The sequence below is a fragment of the Crinia signifera genome, chromosome 7 (assembly GCF_055691185.1).
Source record: "Crinia signifera chromosome 7, ASM5569118v1, whole genome shotgun sequence".
NCBI lineage: Eukaryota > Metazoa > Chordata > Amphibia > Anura > Myobatrachidae > Crinia > Crinia signifera.
Window position 1 is genome coordinate 181920567 of NC_139223.1, and position 19203 is coordinate 181939769.

The window sequence follows — 19203 nt, forward strand, 5'->3', positions numbered from 1 at the left end:
AGACCCCCGAAGCACCAATACAGTGGAACCCCCCCACAAGTGACCCCATTTTGCAAACTACACCCCTCAGGGAATTCAACTAGGGGTATAGTGTACATTTCAAACCCCCAGGGGTTTCACCAATTGTGGTACAACTGGGCAGTGAAAATGAAAAATTAAATTTTTTACACAAAAATGCAGTTCTGGCTCAAAATTTTTCATTTTCACAAGGAATGAAGGAGACAAAGCACCCCAAAATCTGTGCCCCAATTTCTCCCGAGTACGGCAATGCCTCACATGTGACCAAAAAATACCATTTGGGTGCATGGCAGGACTCAGAAGGGAAGGAGTGATATTTGGATTTTGCAGCACAGATTCTGGTGGAATGTTGGTGGGTGCTATGTCGCATTAGCAAGACCCCCGAAGCACCAATACAGTGGAACCCCCCCACAAGTGACCCCATTTTGCAAACTACACCCCTCAGGGAATTCAACTAGGGGTATAGTGTATATTTCAAACCCCCAGGGGTTTCACCAATTGTGGTACAACTGGGCAGTGAAAATGAAAAATTAAATTTTTTACACAAAAATGCAGTTCTGGCTCAAAATTTTTCATTTTCACAAGGAATGAAGGAGACAAAGCACCCCAAAATCTGTGCCCCAATTTCTCCCGAGTACGGCAATGCCTCACATGTGACCAAAAAATACCATTTGGGTGCATGGCAGGACTTAGAAGGGAAGGAGTAGGGATGCCAATCCCGGGGCTATTTTTCAATCCCGGGATTCGGGATTGAAAAATGCCTAATCCCGGGATTCCCGGGATACCCGGGATTGAGTTTGTCAATAGAATGACAAACTTTAGTCCCCCCCCCAAACCCAGTCTAACTCACCCGGCCATTGCTGCGGGAGCCGGGCAGTGATGTTCAGAGGCCGGCTTTTCATTGGGGGCCGTGCGCGGGTGGTCTGGAGGCCGGCAGATGTGCGTAGGGATGCCAATCCCGGGGCTATTTTTCAATCCCGGGATTCGGGATTGAAAAATGCCTAATCCCGGGATTCCCGGGATACCCGGGATTGAGTTTGTCAATAGAATGACAAACTTTAGTCCCCCCCCCAAACCCAGTCTAACTCACCCGGCCATTGCTGCGGGAGCCGGGCAGTGATGTTCAGAGGCCGGCTTTTCATTGGGGGCCGTGCGCGGGTGGTCTGGAGGCCGGCAAATGTGCGGGAGCCAGGCAGCGGTGGACTGGAGGCGGACTTGGAGTAGCCGGGCGGCAGTGAAGGCGGCACGGGTACCGGGCGGTGGGCGTTCACGGAGTTGCAGACAGGCTGCCGCAGAGCAGCGCGCCGGGGTTTGGGAGAAGCCGGGCAGCGTCTGAGCTGGTCTCAGCGCTGCCCGACATTAGATTTGCGCATGCGCAGGACAATCCCGCAATCCCGGGATTGGAAGATCCAATCCCGGGATTCAAATCCCGGCATTTCTAGGGCCAAATCCCGGGATCCCGCCAATCCCGATCCCGGGATTGGCCACCCTAGGAAGGAGTGATATTTGGATTTTGCAGCACAGATTCTGGTGGAATGTTGGTGGGTGCTATGTCGCATTAGCAAGACCCCCAAAGCACCAATACAGTGGAACCCCCCCACAAGTGACCCCATTTTGCAAACTACACCCCTCAGGGAATTCATCTAGGGGTATAGTGTACATTTCAAACCCCCAGGGGTTTCACCAATTTTGATACAACTGGGCTGTGCAAATGAAAAATTAAATTTTTTTACACAAAAATGCAGTTCTGGCTCAAAATTTTTCATTTTCATAAGGTATGAAGGAGAAAAAGCACCCCAAAATCTGTGCCCCAATTTCTCCCGAGTATGGCAATGCCTCATATATGACCAAAAAATACCAGTTGGGTGCATGGCAGGACTCAGAAGGGAAGGAGTGATTTTTGGATTTTGCAGCTCAGATTCTGGTGGAATGAATAGTGGGTGCTATGTGGCATTAGCAAGACCCCCGAAGCACGGTGAAATGATGAACCTAATAATCCATAGATGTGTGGTATATTTTAAAACACTCCTTTATACATAGGCCGGGTTTGTCGGGGGAAGTTTCACAGTGGAAAATAATATCCTTTCTTATTCCCTTTTTATAGCAAACTTTGCACCTTTTGTGTGTCCTGCCCTTTTTTGCAGTGGAGGGGATTTCGTTAGGAAAATGCTGCCCTGGTACAATACGGGGGCCAGTACTAGAAGTACTGGGGCCCTCTGCCTGCTGGTTCCCAAATATTAGGCCCTTTATGACTTCCTCTTGAAAGTGCATAAATGTCCCCCTCTGGCTGGTAGAACGGAATAGCACGTAAGCGTTATACAGTGCCATCTGGATGATATACACGGCCAGCTTCTTGTACCAGATTTTTGTTTTCCGCAGGGCACTGTACGGCTTCAGTACCTGATCTGAAAGATCCACTCCGCCCATGTACTTATTGTAATCAAGGATACAAATAGGTTTTGAGGTGTGGGTACTGGTACCTCGTACAGGGACGGAGGTGGTACTGTCTCCGTGAATTGTTGTCAGTATAAACCTGTGGGTGTACCCTGAGGTGCTTTCACACAGTTTATACATTTTTATGCCATACCTTGCCCTCTTACTGGGAAGGTACTGGCGGAATTTAACCCTTCCTTTAAAATGTATAAGGGACTCGTCGATACAAATAAATTTTTCAGGGATGTACATCTCTGCAAATTTGGCACTGAAATGATCAATGACCGGCCTGACTTTGAATAGCCGGTCAAAGGTGGGATCATCTCTGGGTGGGCACTGTGCATTATAGGTGTAATGTAAAAATTTAAGGATTGTCTCAAAACGAGTCCGAGCCATGGCTATACGGTAAAGTGGGGTGCTGTACAGAACATCTGTACTCCAATATTGCCTAATTTCTGGCTTTTTTACTATGCCCATATGTAACACCAGAACGTCATCATCTCTACTGCATCTACAGGGGTCCACCTAGCAAATGATGACGTGGGGTTTTGAGCAATAAACTGCTGGGCATATAAATTACTTTGGTCCACCATTAAATTTATAAAATCATCAGAGAAAAATAATTTGAAAAAGTCAATTTCTCTGAGACCTGTTGAATCAAATTGGATTCCTGGGATGGCCAAAAACTCAGGAACCTGGGGCTCAAAATTGTCTGGTGGTGGGGTCCATACGGGATCAATCATTTGGGGGGGTGTCTCAGCTGCTCTACGGGGGCGTCTTTGAGGGGGTCCCTCATCACTAGAGGAGGAAGATGAGGTTAAGACGAATCCTTCAAATTCCCCGCTTGCATCACTGGCTGTGTCAGAGTCAGAGGCAAGCATGGCATAGGCCTCCTCCGCTGAATACATTCTTCTGGATGACTGGGATGACATTTGGGATGACATTTGGGATGCCATTTTTATTTTTGTGTTTCTGTAAGTGTAATGTTTCAACACGTGTATAGTGTTGGGGGGGTACAAACTTTATTTCAACACGGGGGGTATGTAGTGTGTAGTGTGTATGTAGTGCAGAAAAAAAAATACTTTATACAGGAATTTGATCCCAATAAAAAAAAAAAAAAAATAGATCAACCCTGTGCCGAAAATGCTGATCAGTGATGTACGTCACTGATCAGCGCTCAGCGGCCACAGGACACCCACAAAAGCAACGTGGGTGTAAAAACAATTTAAAAAAAATAAACCACAGCACTCTCCAAAAAAAAAAACAATTTAAAAAAACTGCAGAAAAAAAATTATATCAACCCTGTGCCAAAAATGCTGTTCAGTGATGTACGTCACTGATCAGCGCTCAGCGGCCACAGGACACCCACAAAAGCAACGTGGGTGTAAAAACAATTTAAAAAAAATAAACCACAGCACTCTCCAAAAAAAAAAACAATTTAAAAAAACTGCAGAAAAAAAATTATATCAACCCTGTGCCAAAAATGCTGTTCAGTGATGTACGTCACTGATCAGCGCTCAGCGGCCACAGGACACCCACAAAAGCAACGTGGGTGTAAAAACAATTTTAAAAAAATAAACCACAGCACTCTCCAAAAAAAAACAATTTAAAAAAACTGCAGAAAAAAAATTATATCAACCCTGTGCCAAAAATGCTGTTCAGTGATGTACGTCACTGATCAGCGCTCAGCGGCCACAGGACACCCACAAAAGCAACGTGGGTGTAAAAACAAAACCCCATTGCACTCTCCAAAAAAAAAAAAACTGCAGATCAGTGATGCAACACTGATTAGCAGTGAGGGGCAGCAGGCACACAACTGTGGGTGCAACCTGACAGGGTATATATATATATAAAAAAAAAACCTGCACCCCCAAAAAGTGGCTGATCAGTTAATTTATACTGATCAGCACAAAAGGGGGGGGGGGGGGGGGCAGCAGTCAGTTGCACAGGCAGCACAACCTTTGGTGCAACTGACAGGTATATATATATAAAAAAAAAAAACCCTGCACCCCCAAAAAGTTGCTGATCAGCACAGATATACTGATCAGCACAAAAGGGGGGGGGGCAGCAGACACAAAATATAGCACTCTCTATCACTCTCTGTCACTATCTCTCACTATCTCTCACTATCTCTCACTATCTCTCACTATCTCTCTCTATCTCTAACTATCTCTCACTCTATGACACTGCAGCAGCAGCACACAGAAAGTCACAAGATCCAGGAAGCATCCAGCTGCTGGCAGCACGCTACCAGCGGTGATCAGGTAAGTATCAGGCAAGGATCAGGTCAGTATATCACGACAGATTGGCACGGTGACCGCTCTGCACGCAATTCCAGACCGGAATGGCGTCTGCAGCGCAGTCACCGTTAGTTTAAATCACGCACCATGGCTGTGATTGGTCCGTCGGTCCGACGGACCAATCACAGCCTTGGGGGCAGGTGGGGTGAGGTGTGGTCATCACCGGTGACCCCCTCACGCCCCCTCACACCCGGTGGTGATTGATCCCTGTGTTACCGAGCGTCTGATTCGCCGGTAACACAGGAAAACGCTGCGATTGGCTGTTCACATTGAACAGCCAATTGCAGCGATCGCCGACGGGGGGGAGGCATCGCCGCCCCCCCGGGCATGCTGGGACATGTCTGCTGTCACGGACAGCAGACATCGTCCCTCTGTCACCGCGTCCCTAGACGCGGTGACAGTTTAAAGTCATGACGTATATATACGTCAAATGTCGGGAAGGGGTTAATCTGGTACATTATCATGCATACACTAGTAGTATTTACTGCCATAACCAGTGTGGAACGAAGTAATTGACGAGAAGGGTGTTTCAACTCAGGTGACGGCACTCATACATTACCAGGAATGTCCAGGAACAGAGCATTGTGTACTGAATGTAATGGGTCATGTTGGAAGGTATGTATTTATAAAGTGGCACAACCTATGCCAGTGGTAGCCAACTCCAGTCCTCGAAAGCTACCAACAGTTAACGTTTTCTAGGTCTCCTCACAGAATCACAAGTGAAGTAATTCGCTCCACCTGTGGATCTTTTAAAATGTGTCAGTCAGTAATGCGTGCACCTGTGTACCTGCGAGGTGAGCTGAAAAAAGTGAAATGTTGGTAGCTTTCGAGGACTGGAGTTGGCTACCCCTGACCTATGCTCTCTCTAATAGTTAGGCAAACCACCGTGGTGGCTGGCCACACCCCCTCTGGAGAATGGCCACACCCACATACATGGTCCCCTATCCCTGCATTCCCCTGGTGGGCCCTTCATGCCCCAGTCCAACACTGGCTATGCCCCTCCCTCCTCCATGGTCTGGCCCAAGCTGATGGGGTAAAACCATCCAGCTCCAAGCATAGTACTTTTTAAAATAAGATTTGGAGAAGGAGTGTGGCTACACTTCCCTGAACTGGCCAAGCTGCTTCCCCCGCCATCACCACCGGTCCCCCTCGCTGCCCCCCCCCCCCGAACTGGGCAGCGTCTCCCTGAAGCAGAGATGGACAGGGAGACGCTGCCCAGCCGCCGTGATACTTGGACGCGCGCTCGCCAGTGAAAGGGAACTGGCGAGCGCCGGCCAAGGATGAGCCCGGCTCCATCTGTATGTCGGTCACTGTAATGCTCTCTGTATTATATGTCGGTCACTGTGATGCTCTCTGTATTATATGTCGGTCACTGTGATGCTCTCTGTATTATATGTCGGTCACTGTGATGCTCTCTGTATTATATGTCGGTCAATGTGATGCTCTCTGTATTATATGTTGGTCACTGTGATGCTCTCTGTATTATATGGTGGTCACTGTGATGCTCTCTGTATTATATGTCGGTCACTGTGATGCTCTCTGTATTATATGTCGGTCACTGTGATGCTCTCTGTATTACATGTCGGTCACTGTGATGTTCTCTGTATTATATGGTGGTCACTGTGATGCTCTCTGTATTATATGTCGGTCACTGTGATGCTCTCTGTATTATATGTCGGTCACTGTGATGCTCTCTGTATTATATGTCGGTCACTGTGATGCTCTCTGTATTATATGTCGGTCACTGTGATGCTCTCTGTATTATATGTCGGTCACTGTGATGCTCTCTATATTATATGTCGGTCACTGTGATACTCTCTGTATTATATGTCGGTCACTGTGATACTCTCTGTATTATATGTTGGTCACTGTGATGCTCTCTATATTATATGTCGGTCACTGTGATACTCTCTGTATTATATGTCGGTCACTGTGATGCTCTCTGTATTATATGTCGGTCACTGTGATGCTCTCTGTATTATATGTTGGTCACTGTTATACTCTCTGTATTATATGTCGGTCACTGTGATGCTCTCTGTATTATTTGTTGGTAACTGTGATACTCTCTGTATTATATGTCGGTCACTGTGATGCTCTCTGTATTATATGTCGGTCACTGTGATACTCTCTGTATTATATGTCGGTCACTGTGATGCTCTCTGTATTATATGTCGGTCACTGTGATGCTCTCTGTATTATATGTCGGTCACTGTGATGCTCTCTGTATTATATGTTGGTCACTGTGATACTCTCTGTATTATATGTCGGTCATTGTAATACTCCAGGGTTGCCGACCCTCCCGGAATTCCCGGAAGTCTCCCGAAAATCGGGTCCCCCTCCCGGCCCCCCGGAAGGGTGGGCAACCCTCCCGGAATCTGGGGGACCCCCCTGAACCCCCCGAATTGCGGCATGTAAATGCCGCAATCCGCGGGTCTCAGAGGAGGGGGCGGAGCTAAAATGGCACAATCGCATCATTTTAGCCCCGCCCCCTCCATGGATATCAGTCATTTCTACTATTTCCGTCACCGTCAAGCCCCGCCCCCCGATCGGGTAAGGAAAGTCTCCTCTCTGGGCTTCTCCCGGAGAGGAGCATTAAAAAGTCGGCAACCCTGTAATACTCTCTGTATTATATGTCAGTCACTGTGATGTTCTCTGTATTACTGTATATGTCGGTCACTGTGATACTCTCTGTATTATATGTCGGTCACTGTGATGCTCTCTGTATTATATGTCGGTCATTGTAATGCTCTGTATTATATGTCGGTCACTGTGATACTCTCTGTATTATATGTCGGTCACTGTGATGCTCTCTGTATTATATGTCGGTCACTGTGATGCTCTCTGTATTATATGTCGGTCACTGTGATGCTCTCTGTATTATATGTCGGTCACTGTGATGCTCTCTGTATTATATGTCGGTCACTGTGATGCTCTCTGTATTATTTGTTGGTAACTGTGATACTCGCTGTATTATATGTCGGTCACTGTAATACTCTCTGTATTATATGTCAGTCACTGTGATGTTCTCTGTATTACTGTATATGTCGGTCACTGTGATGCTCTCTGTATTATATGTCAGTCACTGTGATGTTCTCTGTATTACTGTATATGTCGGTCACTGTGATGCTCTCTGTATTATATGTCGGTCACTGTGATTCTCTCTGTATTATATGTCGGTCACTGTGATGCTCTCTGTATTATATGTCGGTCACTGTGATGCTCTGTATTATATGTCGGTCACTGTGATACTCTCTGTATTATATGTCGGTCACTGTGATGCTCTCTGTATTATATGTCGGTCACTGTGATGCTCTCTGTATTACATGTCGGTCACTGTGATACTCTCTGTATTATATGTCGGTCACTGTGATGCTCTCTGTATTTTATGTCGGTCACTGTGATGTTCTCTGTATTATATGTTGGTCACTGTGATGCTCTCTGTATTATATGTCGGTCACTGTGATGCTCTCTGTATTATATGTCGGTCACTGTGATGCTCTCTGCACACAAGGCTGAGTACCAGTGGAAGCAACTGTACTGTGTCTATTGCAATTGCTGTGATTAAACAAATACTGTATGATTTTTTGAAGTATCATATTTTCATTTGTTTTCTAATGCTACGCTAATAAGCTTACACCTTTTGTACCACACATATACAATTATGTATGTGCCCCAGGTCTGACAGTAGGGGGTTAATTAGATTCCTTCAGACACATTTATCCATCATATCACTCTATCTAGTGACTGGAGGCCGGGCTGGAGGTGGAGACTGTACACAAGTTATAGCATCCTACCTGAGCAGGCAGAGCAGCCAGTGCTTGTGTGGTCACCGCAAGGAGCCTATTCTCAGGTACCGTCACTGTGTATGTGGTCTCAGGAAGTGTCACTGTGTATGTGGTCCCAGGTAGTGTCACTGTGTATATATGGTCTCAGGTACTGTCACTGCGTATGTGGTCTCAGGTAGTGTCACTGTGCATATGGTCTCAGTTAGTGTCATTGTGTATGTGGTCTCAGGTAGTGTCACTCTGTATGTGGTCTCAGGTAGTGTCACTCTGTATGTGGTCTCAGGTAGTGTCACTGTGTATATGGTCTCGGGTAGTGTCACTGTGTATATGGTCTCAGTTAGTGTCATTGTGTATGTGGTCTCAGGTAGTGTCACTCTGTATGTGGTCTCAGGTAGTGTCACTCTGTATGTGGTCTCAGGTAGTGTCACTGTGTATATGGTCTCGGGTAGTGTCACTGTGTATGTGGTGTCACTGTGTATATGGTCTCAGGTACTGTCACTGTGTATATGGTCTCAGGTAGTGTAACTCTGTATGTGGTCTCATGTAGTGTCACTGTGTAGGTGGTCTGAAGTACTGTCACTGTGTATGTGGTCTCAAGTACTGTCACTGTGTATGTGGTCTCAGGTAGTGTCACTTTGTATATGGTCTCATGTAGTGTAAATTTGTATATGGTCTCAAGTAGTGTCGCTGTGTATGTGGTCTCAGCTATTATCACTGCGTATGTGGTCTCAGGTAGTGTCACTGTGTATGTGGTCTCAGGTAGTGTCACTGTGTATGTGGTCTCAGGTAGTGTCACTGTGTATGTGGTCTCAGGTAGTGTCACTGTGTATGTGGTCTCAGGTAGTGTCACTGTGCATGTGGTCTCAGGTAGTGTCACTCTGTATGTGGTCTCATTTAGTGTCACTGTGTATGTGGTCTCAGGTAGTGTCACTCTGTATGTGGTCTCATATACTGTAGTGTCACTCTGTATGTGGTCTCAGGTAGTGTCACTCTGTATGTGGTCTCATGTAGTGTCACTTTGTATATGGTCTCAGGTAGTGTAAATTTGTATATGGTCTCATGTAGTGTCACTGTGTATGTGGTCTCATGTGGTGTTACTGTGTATGTGGTCTCAGGTAGTGTCACTCTGTATATGGTCTCGGGTAGTGTCACTGTGCATGTGGTCTCGGGTAGTGTCACTGTGTATGTGGTCTCGGGTAGTGTCACTGTGTATGTGGTCTCGGGTAGTGTCACTGTGTATGTGGTATCATGTAGTGTCACTGTGTATGTAGTCTCAGGTAGTGTCACTGTGTATGTGGTCTCGGGTAGTGTCACTGTGTATGTGGTCTCGGGTAGTGTCACTGTGTATGTGGTCTCGGGTAGTGTCACTGTGTATGTGGTCTCGGGTAGTGTCACTGTGTATGTGGTCTCGGGTAGTGTCACTATGTATATGGTCTCAGGTAGTGTAACTCTGTATGTGGTCTCATGTAGTGTCACTGTGTAGGTGGTCTCAAGTACTGTCACTGTGTATGTGGTCTCAGGTAGTGTCACTGTGTATGTGGTCTCATGTAGTGTCACTGTGTAGGTGGTCTCAAGTACTGTCACTGTGTATATGGTCTCAGGTAGTGTCACTGTGTATATGGTCTCAGGTAGTGTCACTGTGTATGTGGTCTCATGTAGTGTCACTGTGTAGGTGGTCTCAAGTACTGTCACTGTGTATGTGGTCTCAGGTAGTGTCACTTTGTATATGGTCTCATGTAGTGTCGCTGTGTATACGGTCTCAGCTATTATCTCTGCGTATGTGGTCTCAGGTAGTGTCACTGTATGTGGTCTCAGGTAGTGTCACTATGTATGTGGTCTCAGGTAGTGTCACTGTGTATGTGGTCTCAGGTAGTGTCACTGTGTATATGGTCCCAGGTAGTGTCACTGTGTATGTGGTCTCGGGTAGTGTCACTGTGTATGTGGTCTCGGGTAGTGTCACTGTGTATGTGGTCTCGGGTAGTGTCACTGTGTATGTGGTATCATGTAGTGTCACTGTGTATGTGGTATCATGTAGTGTCACTGTGTATGTGGTCTTGGGAAGTGTCGCTGTGTATGTGGTCTCAGGTAGTGTCACTGTGTATATGGTCTCAGGTAGTGTCGCTGTGCATGTGGTCTCAGGTAGTGTCGCTGTTCATGTGGTCTCGGGTACTATCACTGTGCATGTGGTCTCAGGTAGTGTCACTGTGTATGTGGTCTCGGGTAGTGTCACTGTCTATATGGTCTCATGTGGTGTCACTGTGTATATGGTCTCAGGTAGTGTCACTCTGTATGTGGTCTCATGTAGTGTCACTGTGTAGGTGGTCTGAAGTACTGTCACTGTGTATGTGGTCTCAGGTAGTGTCACTTTGTATATGGTCTCATGTAGTTTAAATTTGTATATACTGTAGTCTCAAGTAGTGTCGCTGTGTATGTGGTCTCATGTAGTGTCACTGTGTATGTGGTATTAGGTAGTGTCACTGTGTATGTGGTCTCAGGTAGTGTCACTGTGCATGTGGTCTCAGGTAGTGTCACTGTGTATGTGGTCTCGGGTAGTGTCACTGTGTATGTGGTCTCGGGTAGTGTCACTGTGTATGTGGTCTCGGGTAGTGTCACTGTATGTGGTATCATGTAGTGTCACTGTGTATGTGGTCTCGGGTAGTGTCGCTGTGTATGTGGTCTCAGGTAGTGTCGCTGTGTATATGGTCTCAGGTAGTGTCGCTCTGTATGTGGTCTCATGTAGTGTCACTGTGTATGTGGTCTCAAGTACTGTCACTGTGTATGTGGTCTCAGGTAGTGTCACTGTGTATGTGGTCTCAGGTAGTGTCACTGTGTATGTGGTCTCAGGTAGTGTCACTGTGTATATGGTCTCAGGTAGTGTCACTGTGCATGTGGTCTCGGGTAGTGTCACTTTGTATATATGGTCTCGGGTAGTGTCACTGTGCATGTGGTCTCGGGTAGTGTCACTTTCTATATATATGGTCTCGGGTAGTGTCACTGTGTATGTGGTCTCGGGTATCGGGTAGTATTACTGTGAATATGTTGGTAGTGTCATTGGGCCTTATTCTAGTTAACTGTTAGAGGCAAATTGACAGCTGGACAAAACCATGTGCACTGCAGGTAGGGCAGATATAACAGGTGCTTTATTTTTACACTGCAATATAGATCTCACTTTGAGAAAAAACCCACCCAGATCTAACTCTCTCTGCACATGTTACATCTGCCCCACCTGCAGTGCACATGGTTTTGTCCAGCTAAGAAGGAATTTGACTTTAAGAGTGAACTAGAATAAGGCCCATTGTGTATTCAGACACTGTTGGACCAATGCCTGGTGGCTAGATTGGGACCAGATTAGATTCACAGCAGCTAAGACCCCCAATCCTGATCCTGTGGGGGTCCCGGGGGCCTAAAAAATGGGTGCGGCCAATACACAAAGTTGCTCACGAAAGCAAGATATGGCAAAGTTGCATTACATAGAGGGGGTAGAGGACATGGGGTTTAAGTAAAAAAGTGTAGTGAGATCCAGGAGCCGACCACACAGAGCTGTATGCCGGGCACACCATGGGCATAGGGAGATTGTTCAGGGCTGGAAGGATTTCAATGAGAACTTCAGAGAGGGATGAAAAATGGTCTGGGATGCCTACTGGAGTGGCCAGGGCGTCTGTCTGATGTCAAGTTGGTGTACACCGGGTGGACCTTTGACCCAGGGAACGTGTTCTGTACCGGAGCAATGCCGGGAACCTCAGTTAGTACAGCTATAAAGTAGTGTCCTGTGGAACATATAAATAGTTTGTTTTCCTGTAATAATGTTACGATTGTTAGCGGGGAAAAAATCTTATACCTTAAAATAAAAAACATCTCTCTGAATTATTAAAGATGATTATTAGGTACTCTTTACTTAGCACGGCGCCCACGATGTCCATCGCGGTCATCGGGGGTAAAAAATCGCGAGCATCGCGGCCATCGCATGCACTAAAAAAATCGGGTGCGACGCGATGCCCGCGATTTCCCATAGGGATCAATGTTAAAAGTGTGATTGGACGCGATTTTACTGTTCAATGCCTCAATGCCCGCGATTTTTCCATAGGAAACAATGTTAAATGGGCCACAGAGCCCTAATAGTCCCCCTGAAGTCTGAAATGGCCCCCACAATTGTTAACGCCACCCCACGATCAACGTGAACCCGAAGCGTGGCGAGCGCAGCGAGCCCGCGAGGGGCGGCGGTACGCGTCCTCCGACCTTTTCATACCCCCACTATCCACGTTGGCGTGGAGTTGAGAATAGAATAGTGTGGCGAGCGCAGCGAGCCACCGAGTCCGAAGCGTGGCGAGCGGACGCGGATACCTGTGACGCCTGCGAAGGGACGCGTTTACCTGTGAAGGTATCCGCGTCCCCTCGCGGGGCTCGCCACGCTTCGGGCTCGGTGGCTCACTGCGCTCGCCACACTATTCTATTCTCAACTCCACGCCGACGTGGATAGTGGGGGTATGAAAAGGTCGGAGGACGCGTACCGCCGCCCCTCGCGGGCTCGCTGCGCTCGCCACGCTTCGGGTTCACGTTGATCGTGGGGTGGCGTTAACAATTGTGGGGGCCATTTCAGACTTCAGGGGGACTATTTGGGCTCTGTGGTCCATTTAACATTGTTTCCTAAGGAAAAATCGCAGGCATTGAGGCATTGAACAGTAAAATCGCGTCCAATCACACTTTTAACATTGTTCCCTATGGGAAATCGCGGCCATAGCGTCGCACCCGTTTTTTAGTGCATTTGATGGCCGCAATGCCCGCGATGGGCGCCGTGCTAGGTAAAGAGTACCGATTATTATTTAGAATGCAATTTCCACCCTTGAGAAAACTTCAAGTACTGTATTACATTTTTTCCCCGGGTCAGACAGTGTACAGCTTGGGTACACTTTAGTTGTGTATAATAGACACACAAAAACTAAAAGACAAAGTTTACAGTCACAAAGGTGTGAAAAAAACACAAAATCACTTACCCTACAGAGAGTAATAGCTCAAATATTCTCACACTAGCTGAGGTTCCAGGCGCTGCTCCGGTTCAGGACACCCTCCCCGGGTCAAAGGTCTGCCACTCCAGTAGGCATCCCAGACCATTCGCCATTCCTCTCTGGAGTTCTCATCGAAATCCTTCCAGTGGAAGGCCCTGAACATGCTCCTAATGCTCATGGTGTGCCCGGCATACAGCTCTCTGGGGTCGGTTTTTGGATTTGATCACTTTTTTTTAAATTAAACCCCATGTCCTCTACCCCCTCTATGTAATGCAACTTTGCTATATCTTGCTTCCCTGACCCACTGTGTATTGGTCAGACCACTTTCTGCCCCCCCCCCCCCCCCCCCCCATGGGATTGTGATTGGGGGTTTTAGCTGTCATAAACCTAATCTGAACCCAATCAAGCCACCTCGTGTTGGTTTCGTCCAAATTGGTTCAATAGTGTCCAAATGCACACCGGCCACACAAACAGACAAATAACAGATAACAAATATGTAAGAGATCATGACCTTGCTCCTCCCACTATATAACTCTCAGTCTGTGGCTTCCTGCTGCCTCCATTCCCCAGCTCACATCATGTCTCTGCCCCTGTCACATGCAGTCCTGTCCTCACTGACACATCCCTCATCTCCTGATATACTCTGTGCTGCTGGGGACCCTGCTCCTCCCACTATATAACTCTCAGTCTGTGACTTCCTGCTGCCTCCATTCCCCTCCTCACATCAAGTCACTGCCTGTGTTACATGCAGCCCTGTTCTCAATGACACATCACTCATCTCCTGATATACTCTGTGCTGCTGGGGACCCTGCTCATCCCACTATATAGCTCTCAGTCTGTGGCTTCCTGCTGCCTCCATTCCTCTCCTCACATCATGTCACTGCCTGTGTTACATGCAGCCCTATCCTCACTGACACATCCCTCATCTCCTGATATACTCTGTGCTTCTGGGGACCCTGCTCCTCTTACTATATAACTCTCAGTCTGTGGCTTCCTGCTGCCTCCATTTCCCTCTTCACATCATGTCACTGCCTGTGTTACATGCAGCCCTGTCCTCACTGACACATCCCTCATCTCCTGATATACTCTGTGCTGCTGGGGACCCTGCTCTGCTTACTATATAACTTTCAGTCTGTGGCTTCCTGCTGCCTCCATTTCCCTCCTCTGTGTTGATTGGGTTTGTAACTTGCTTCCCTGATCTTGATTTCTGACCACCGTGGCTCCTTTTTGGGCCCATGGGGGTCAGGATTGGAGGTCTGAAGCCGTAACTTAGGCCCTTATTCTGATCGGTGCGGCCGGATCCGAATATGCGGCCAGGACCGTGCGTGCGAAACCCCGCCTTCCGTACGGATCGCCAACTCCGTCCGTACGTGGTAAGAAGCTGGCCGAACGGACCGCACGTGTATTTTTCATGGAATACGCCTCCTCCATCTCAGGGAACCTCCCCCATCATTCCACCAGCTCCCGCAACCTCAGACCACATGGGCATTTTTCCGTGCAAAAGCAGGGATCTGGGCGGGCAGCTGACATCCGGCGATGTCATATGTCCGCCCCCTACACGTGCGTCACGGCCGCATTACCATGCGTACGCCGAGCGTTTGCATGGGAACGCCCATGAAACGCGGGGCGTATGCATATGGTAATGAGCCCAAATAGCCTTTCACGCCCCTCTCCACCCCCTGTTCGGAGTGTTCACATTTCATGCGGGATTTGGCCGTACGCCCCGCTCGCACATGCGCAGAGACGCCTCTGCACATGCGCAGACACAAAACATCGGCGGCCCGAACGCACGCGGATATTACCGCACCAACCAGAATAAGGGCCTTAATCTGGACCCAATCAAGCCACCTTGCGTTGGTTTACTCCAAACCGGTCCAATGGTCACCAGCCTCCCTGTATGATCCGAACCCTTTTTGTTTTTACTACATGCGCGGACCATAGAGGGAGTCTGTAATCTCTCCTTCACTGTCTCTTTGGTGAGAAGTGTTGCAGATACCCCCACCGCCGGAAAGGACACCCCATGGACAGAAGGCACACTACAAGCTTCTGGGTGTCAGAGTTAGCTGCATGAAGCCGGTCTGGTTTGGCCTTTCTGGACTGTTTTTACCCAGTACCCATCTGTACAGTCTTGTCCACTGAATTAATAGCAAATTTCAATTATTCAAATAAATGACTGTTTTTTATAAGTGGATGATCAGTTTCTTTAAAATTATTTTTAATAAGGATGCCTTCTAAATTTTGGGGTATCATTTAGATGTAGGATTAAAATGTAACCTTCAGAAATATATATTTGATGCAATTTTGTATGGATACAACCCTCAAAGACATGTTGCCACGTTCTTAGCCCTTTTGTGGAACTCCAAAAAGACATTAGATCAGGGCAGGTTCCAGAGAGGGGGCTGTAGCCCAGCTCAAAATTCAAAAAGGCACAGCAACTGCCATTCCTAACTGACTCACCGGCAGTTGGTGTGGTAACCCTTTTTGAATTTTGGATTTTGCAGCCCTACCCCTGGATCCGCCACTGCATTAGATGTACTGCCCATATACTGAATGTCAGAATATAACTGTCTTTACTTTCTCGTTTCATTTAGATTGTTGGAAAATTCTTCCGATTTAGCCAAAATGAGGAGTCGCAGGAGCGGGATGCTGGAAAGCTCGCGGACGCTCTACTCCAGTATGTCGCGCAGTATTGAGTTGTCACTGGATGAAATAGTACGTTTTTACCAAAGCTAATTCGTCCTAGAGGTGGCTTCATTATTAGATATGAAATATATTTCTTCTAATTTTCAGGACGCTGTGAAATTCATTGAAGAGAACTTTAAGAAGAGAGAGTGCGTGGCGTACACCAAAGATTCCAAGTCACAGTAAGCATCAGTAAGCCGAATGCTGCATGGCCCCACCCCCTTCCCCTGTTTCTTGTCTCCGCCTCCTCCCCCTGTTTCTTGACACTTGTCATCGGGAATGTGCATGCACTTGCTGATACCAGCATCACCGCCGTGTCCCATCGCCATAAACCGTGAAGCGTGTAGCCATCATTAGCAAAAAAAAATAGTAGGATTCGCAGTACATTGATCAGGCAATCTGATCACTGTACTTTCACACATCAGAAGAAATTGGAATTAAAAAAATGTAAATTTGTTAAGAGCGTAGGATTGCATGGGGGCTGCTATAGTAGTCGGAAACTATGCAGTTTCCTTTTATCGCCCCTTACTTGGGGGGGGGGGTAACCTGGAGATTCATAACTTTGCCCTTACTGAAATGTACACTAACAATCTCTGTCCCCTCATTGCAGGGACAGTATGTGCAAGTGTGGTTACCCTAAGATCCAGCACATTGAAGGGACGCAGAACAACCAGAATGATAAGTGGAACTATAAGAAGCACACAAAGGAGCTGCCCACTGACGCATATGGGGACATTCAGTTTGATGCGTTTGGCAGGAGAGGAAAGGTAAGTGCTTCTCATCCAGACCAGGATAACCAGGACATGCAAACAAACAAGCCGGGCAGGAGGAGCAAAGAAGACTTTGAAAAAAACCCATCAAAGTCATACCCTCTACTAATTATAAAAGGCATCCATAATACTAATGCTCTCTAGGACAGGATTAGGTAAATATATACAGTATGCCTTCTTGATGAGTATATATGTCATCATGAGTCTAGACAGCAGCACTCCACTCTTGGTTCAATTTAAAAAAAATTTTTTAGTGATGCCGTAACCAACGTTTTGGGGCCATATAACCCATATATATATATATACAACCCAATAGTGTTATTAAGCGCCCATATACAACTCATCAATACACTTGGAGTTGGAAGAATTTTCTTGGAATAGGGATCATACCAAGAACCCGACTTGCCCTTTGGTTATTGGAGAGCACACATGCACAGGCGATACTGAGGGGATCTTTTACTCCACCTCCATTTAACTAGAAAGTGTCTACACCGTTTATTTTGAGGTTTGGGAATTAAAGCCCTAATACCAATTTACAGCATTGTCTCAAACCCTAAAGTTAATAAAGTAGTCCTTTGTTGGAGGTTGGTCAATAGGGGATTTTGCCAGAATTGGCCACCCTGATCCATATCAGTATGATCCATCCATCTGGAGGGTCATTCCTTTATTAAAGTCTATTAGTGATTGGGATTACATTTTGCACATATACGGTTCAGCTACACGATCTGAATAAAGACTGATTATATTTAAAAAAAAATCTTCTAATTAAGGAATAAGTACTACAGTATTAATTTACATTTGGAAGATCCAGCGTGAATAAATCATTCAAATTTCCTTACCAATTAAAAACATCTTTTATTGCTTAAAAGATTAATATCTAACCCCTGATGAAGTCTCATAAAGAGACCAAACGCGTCGGGTTCTTGGTATGATCCCTATTCCAAGAAAATTCTTCCAACTCCAAGTGTATTACCTTTTTATATATAATTTTTAATAAATGTTTTATATTTGAAAGAAGTCTTGGTTGATGATAATTCTACATTGAGTGGAAAGACAGAACAAATTGTATTGATGAGTTGTATATGGGCGCTTAATAACACTATTGGGTTGTGTATTGGATTGTGTGGATCCCTCTAGTAGGGGTTAATAGCGACCGCCCCATATCCAGCGCAAATACCGAATGATATTGTATTGTTGATATATATATATAATATAATATAATATATAACTCATCACCTGATGATAACTGGCTGATGCCCAGTTGAAACGGCTGTCGGGACAGCCCGTGTTGCTTGTATCTGCACATGGAATAAACTACAAAAATTTCTTCACCTACAAACGTCTGAGTGCTGGTCTTCATCCTTCTGCGGGGGGGTAAGTGTAATGCATTTCCTAGCTATAGACCTGGCACCGACGAAACCTATACCCTAAGGAGTGCCGTCCTGCTACCCATATATCTATATATATATATATATATATATATATATCATGTATAGTGCCTTTGCCCTAATTACATAGTCCATGGTCATCCAGGACCATGCAGGGATAAAAAAAAACAGCACGTTACTACAGTACTTCAAAAATAGTTGCTTTTCTTACCTAGTGGTTTGGGTTTCAACCCCACGCTCCCTCCTGAAGACAGGGTTGAACACCAAAACGTTGCAGTAATAAAAGAAACTTTTTTTTCCAAGTACAGTACTGTAGCGATGTGCCAGTGTTTTGGATCTCTGCTGGGACTGCACCCGGCTGGGGGGAGTAGGCAGACCGTTTGCCTAGGGCACCGAGGAACCTTGCACCAGCCCTGCCCTTACGGGGAGCCGGGAGGAGGACCTGATTTTCTGGACCCTCCTGTCCATTCAGGGAGGTTTGCTAAGTATGGTCTCACTTGAGCCTAATTTGTGAACTAATTTGGCCAAATTCGTCCAAACAGACTTAAAATCAACTAATGTGTGTGCACCACCTATAAACAGTGATAAGAAAATACAATAAAATCTATATAGTTAAGAATGACTTGTGCACTGCAGGTGGGGCAGATGTAAGATGTTTAGATTTGGGTGAAGGGTGTTCAAAATAATATTTTTAGTATTAAAATAATGCTGTCTAACATCTGTGTGCACCATGCAAAAGCAGCCAGTATTTATCCTGCACAGAAACAATATAAGTGTATTTGCTTCCTTTTTTGCTTTACTGAATCTGGCCTCGTGTGCAGTCA

The 19203-nt window shown here is 46.4% G+C and overlaps 1 protein-coding gene across 3 annotated transcripts in view; it reads left to right on the forward strand.

Moving 5' to 3' along the window:
* The window catches only part of TRPM8 (transient receptor potential cation channel subfamily M member 8), a 112634-nt gene that overhangs the window by 9864 nt on the left and 83567 nt on the right, over positions 1-19203 (forward strand). For 2 of the 3 annotated variants that reach the window (XM_083154574.1, XM_083154575.1), the window contains exons 1-3: positions 16135-16251; positions 16330-16403; positions 16832-16988. In XM_083154574.1, the coding sequence (XP_083010700.1) occupies positions 16162-16251; positions 16330-16403; positions 16832-16988 (321 nt within the window). In that variant the 5' untranslated portion in view covers positions 16135-16161. Of the gene's footprint in view, positions 1-16130; positions 16252-16329; positions 16404-16831; positions 16989-19203 lie in introns of those variants that run through there. The other variant, XM_083154576.1, reaches the window with a different exon arrangement.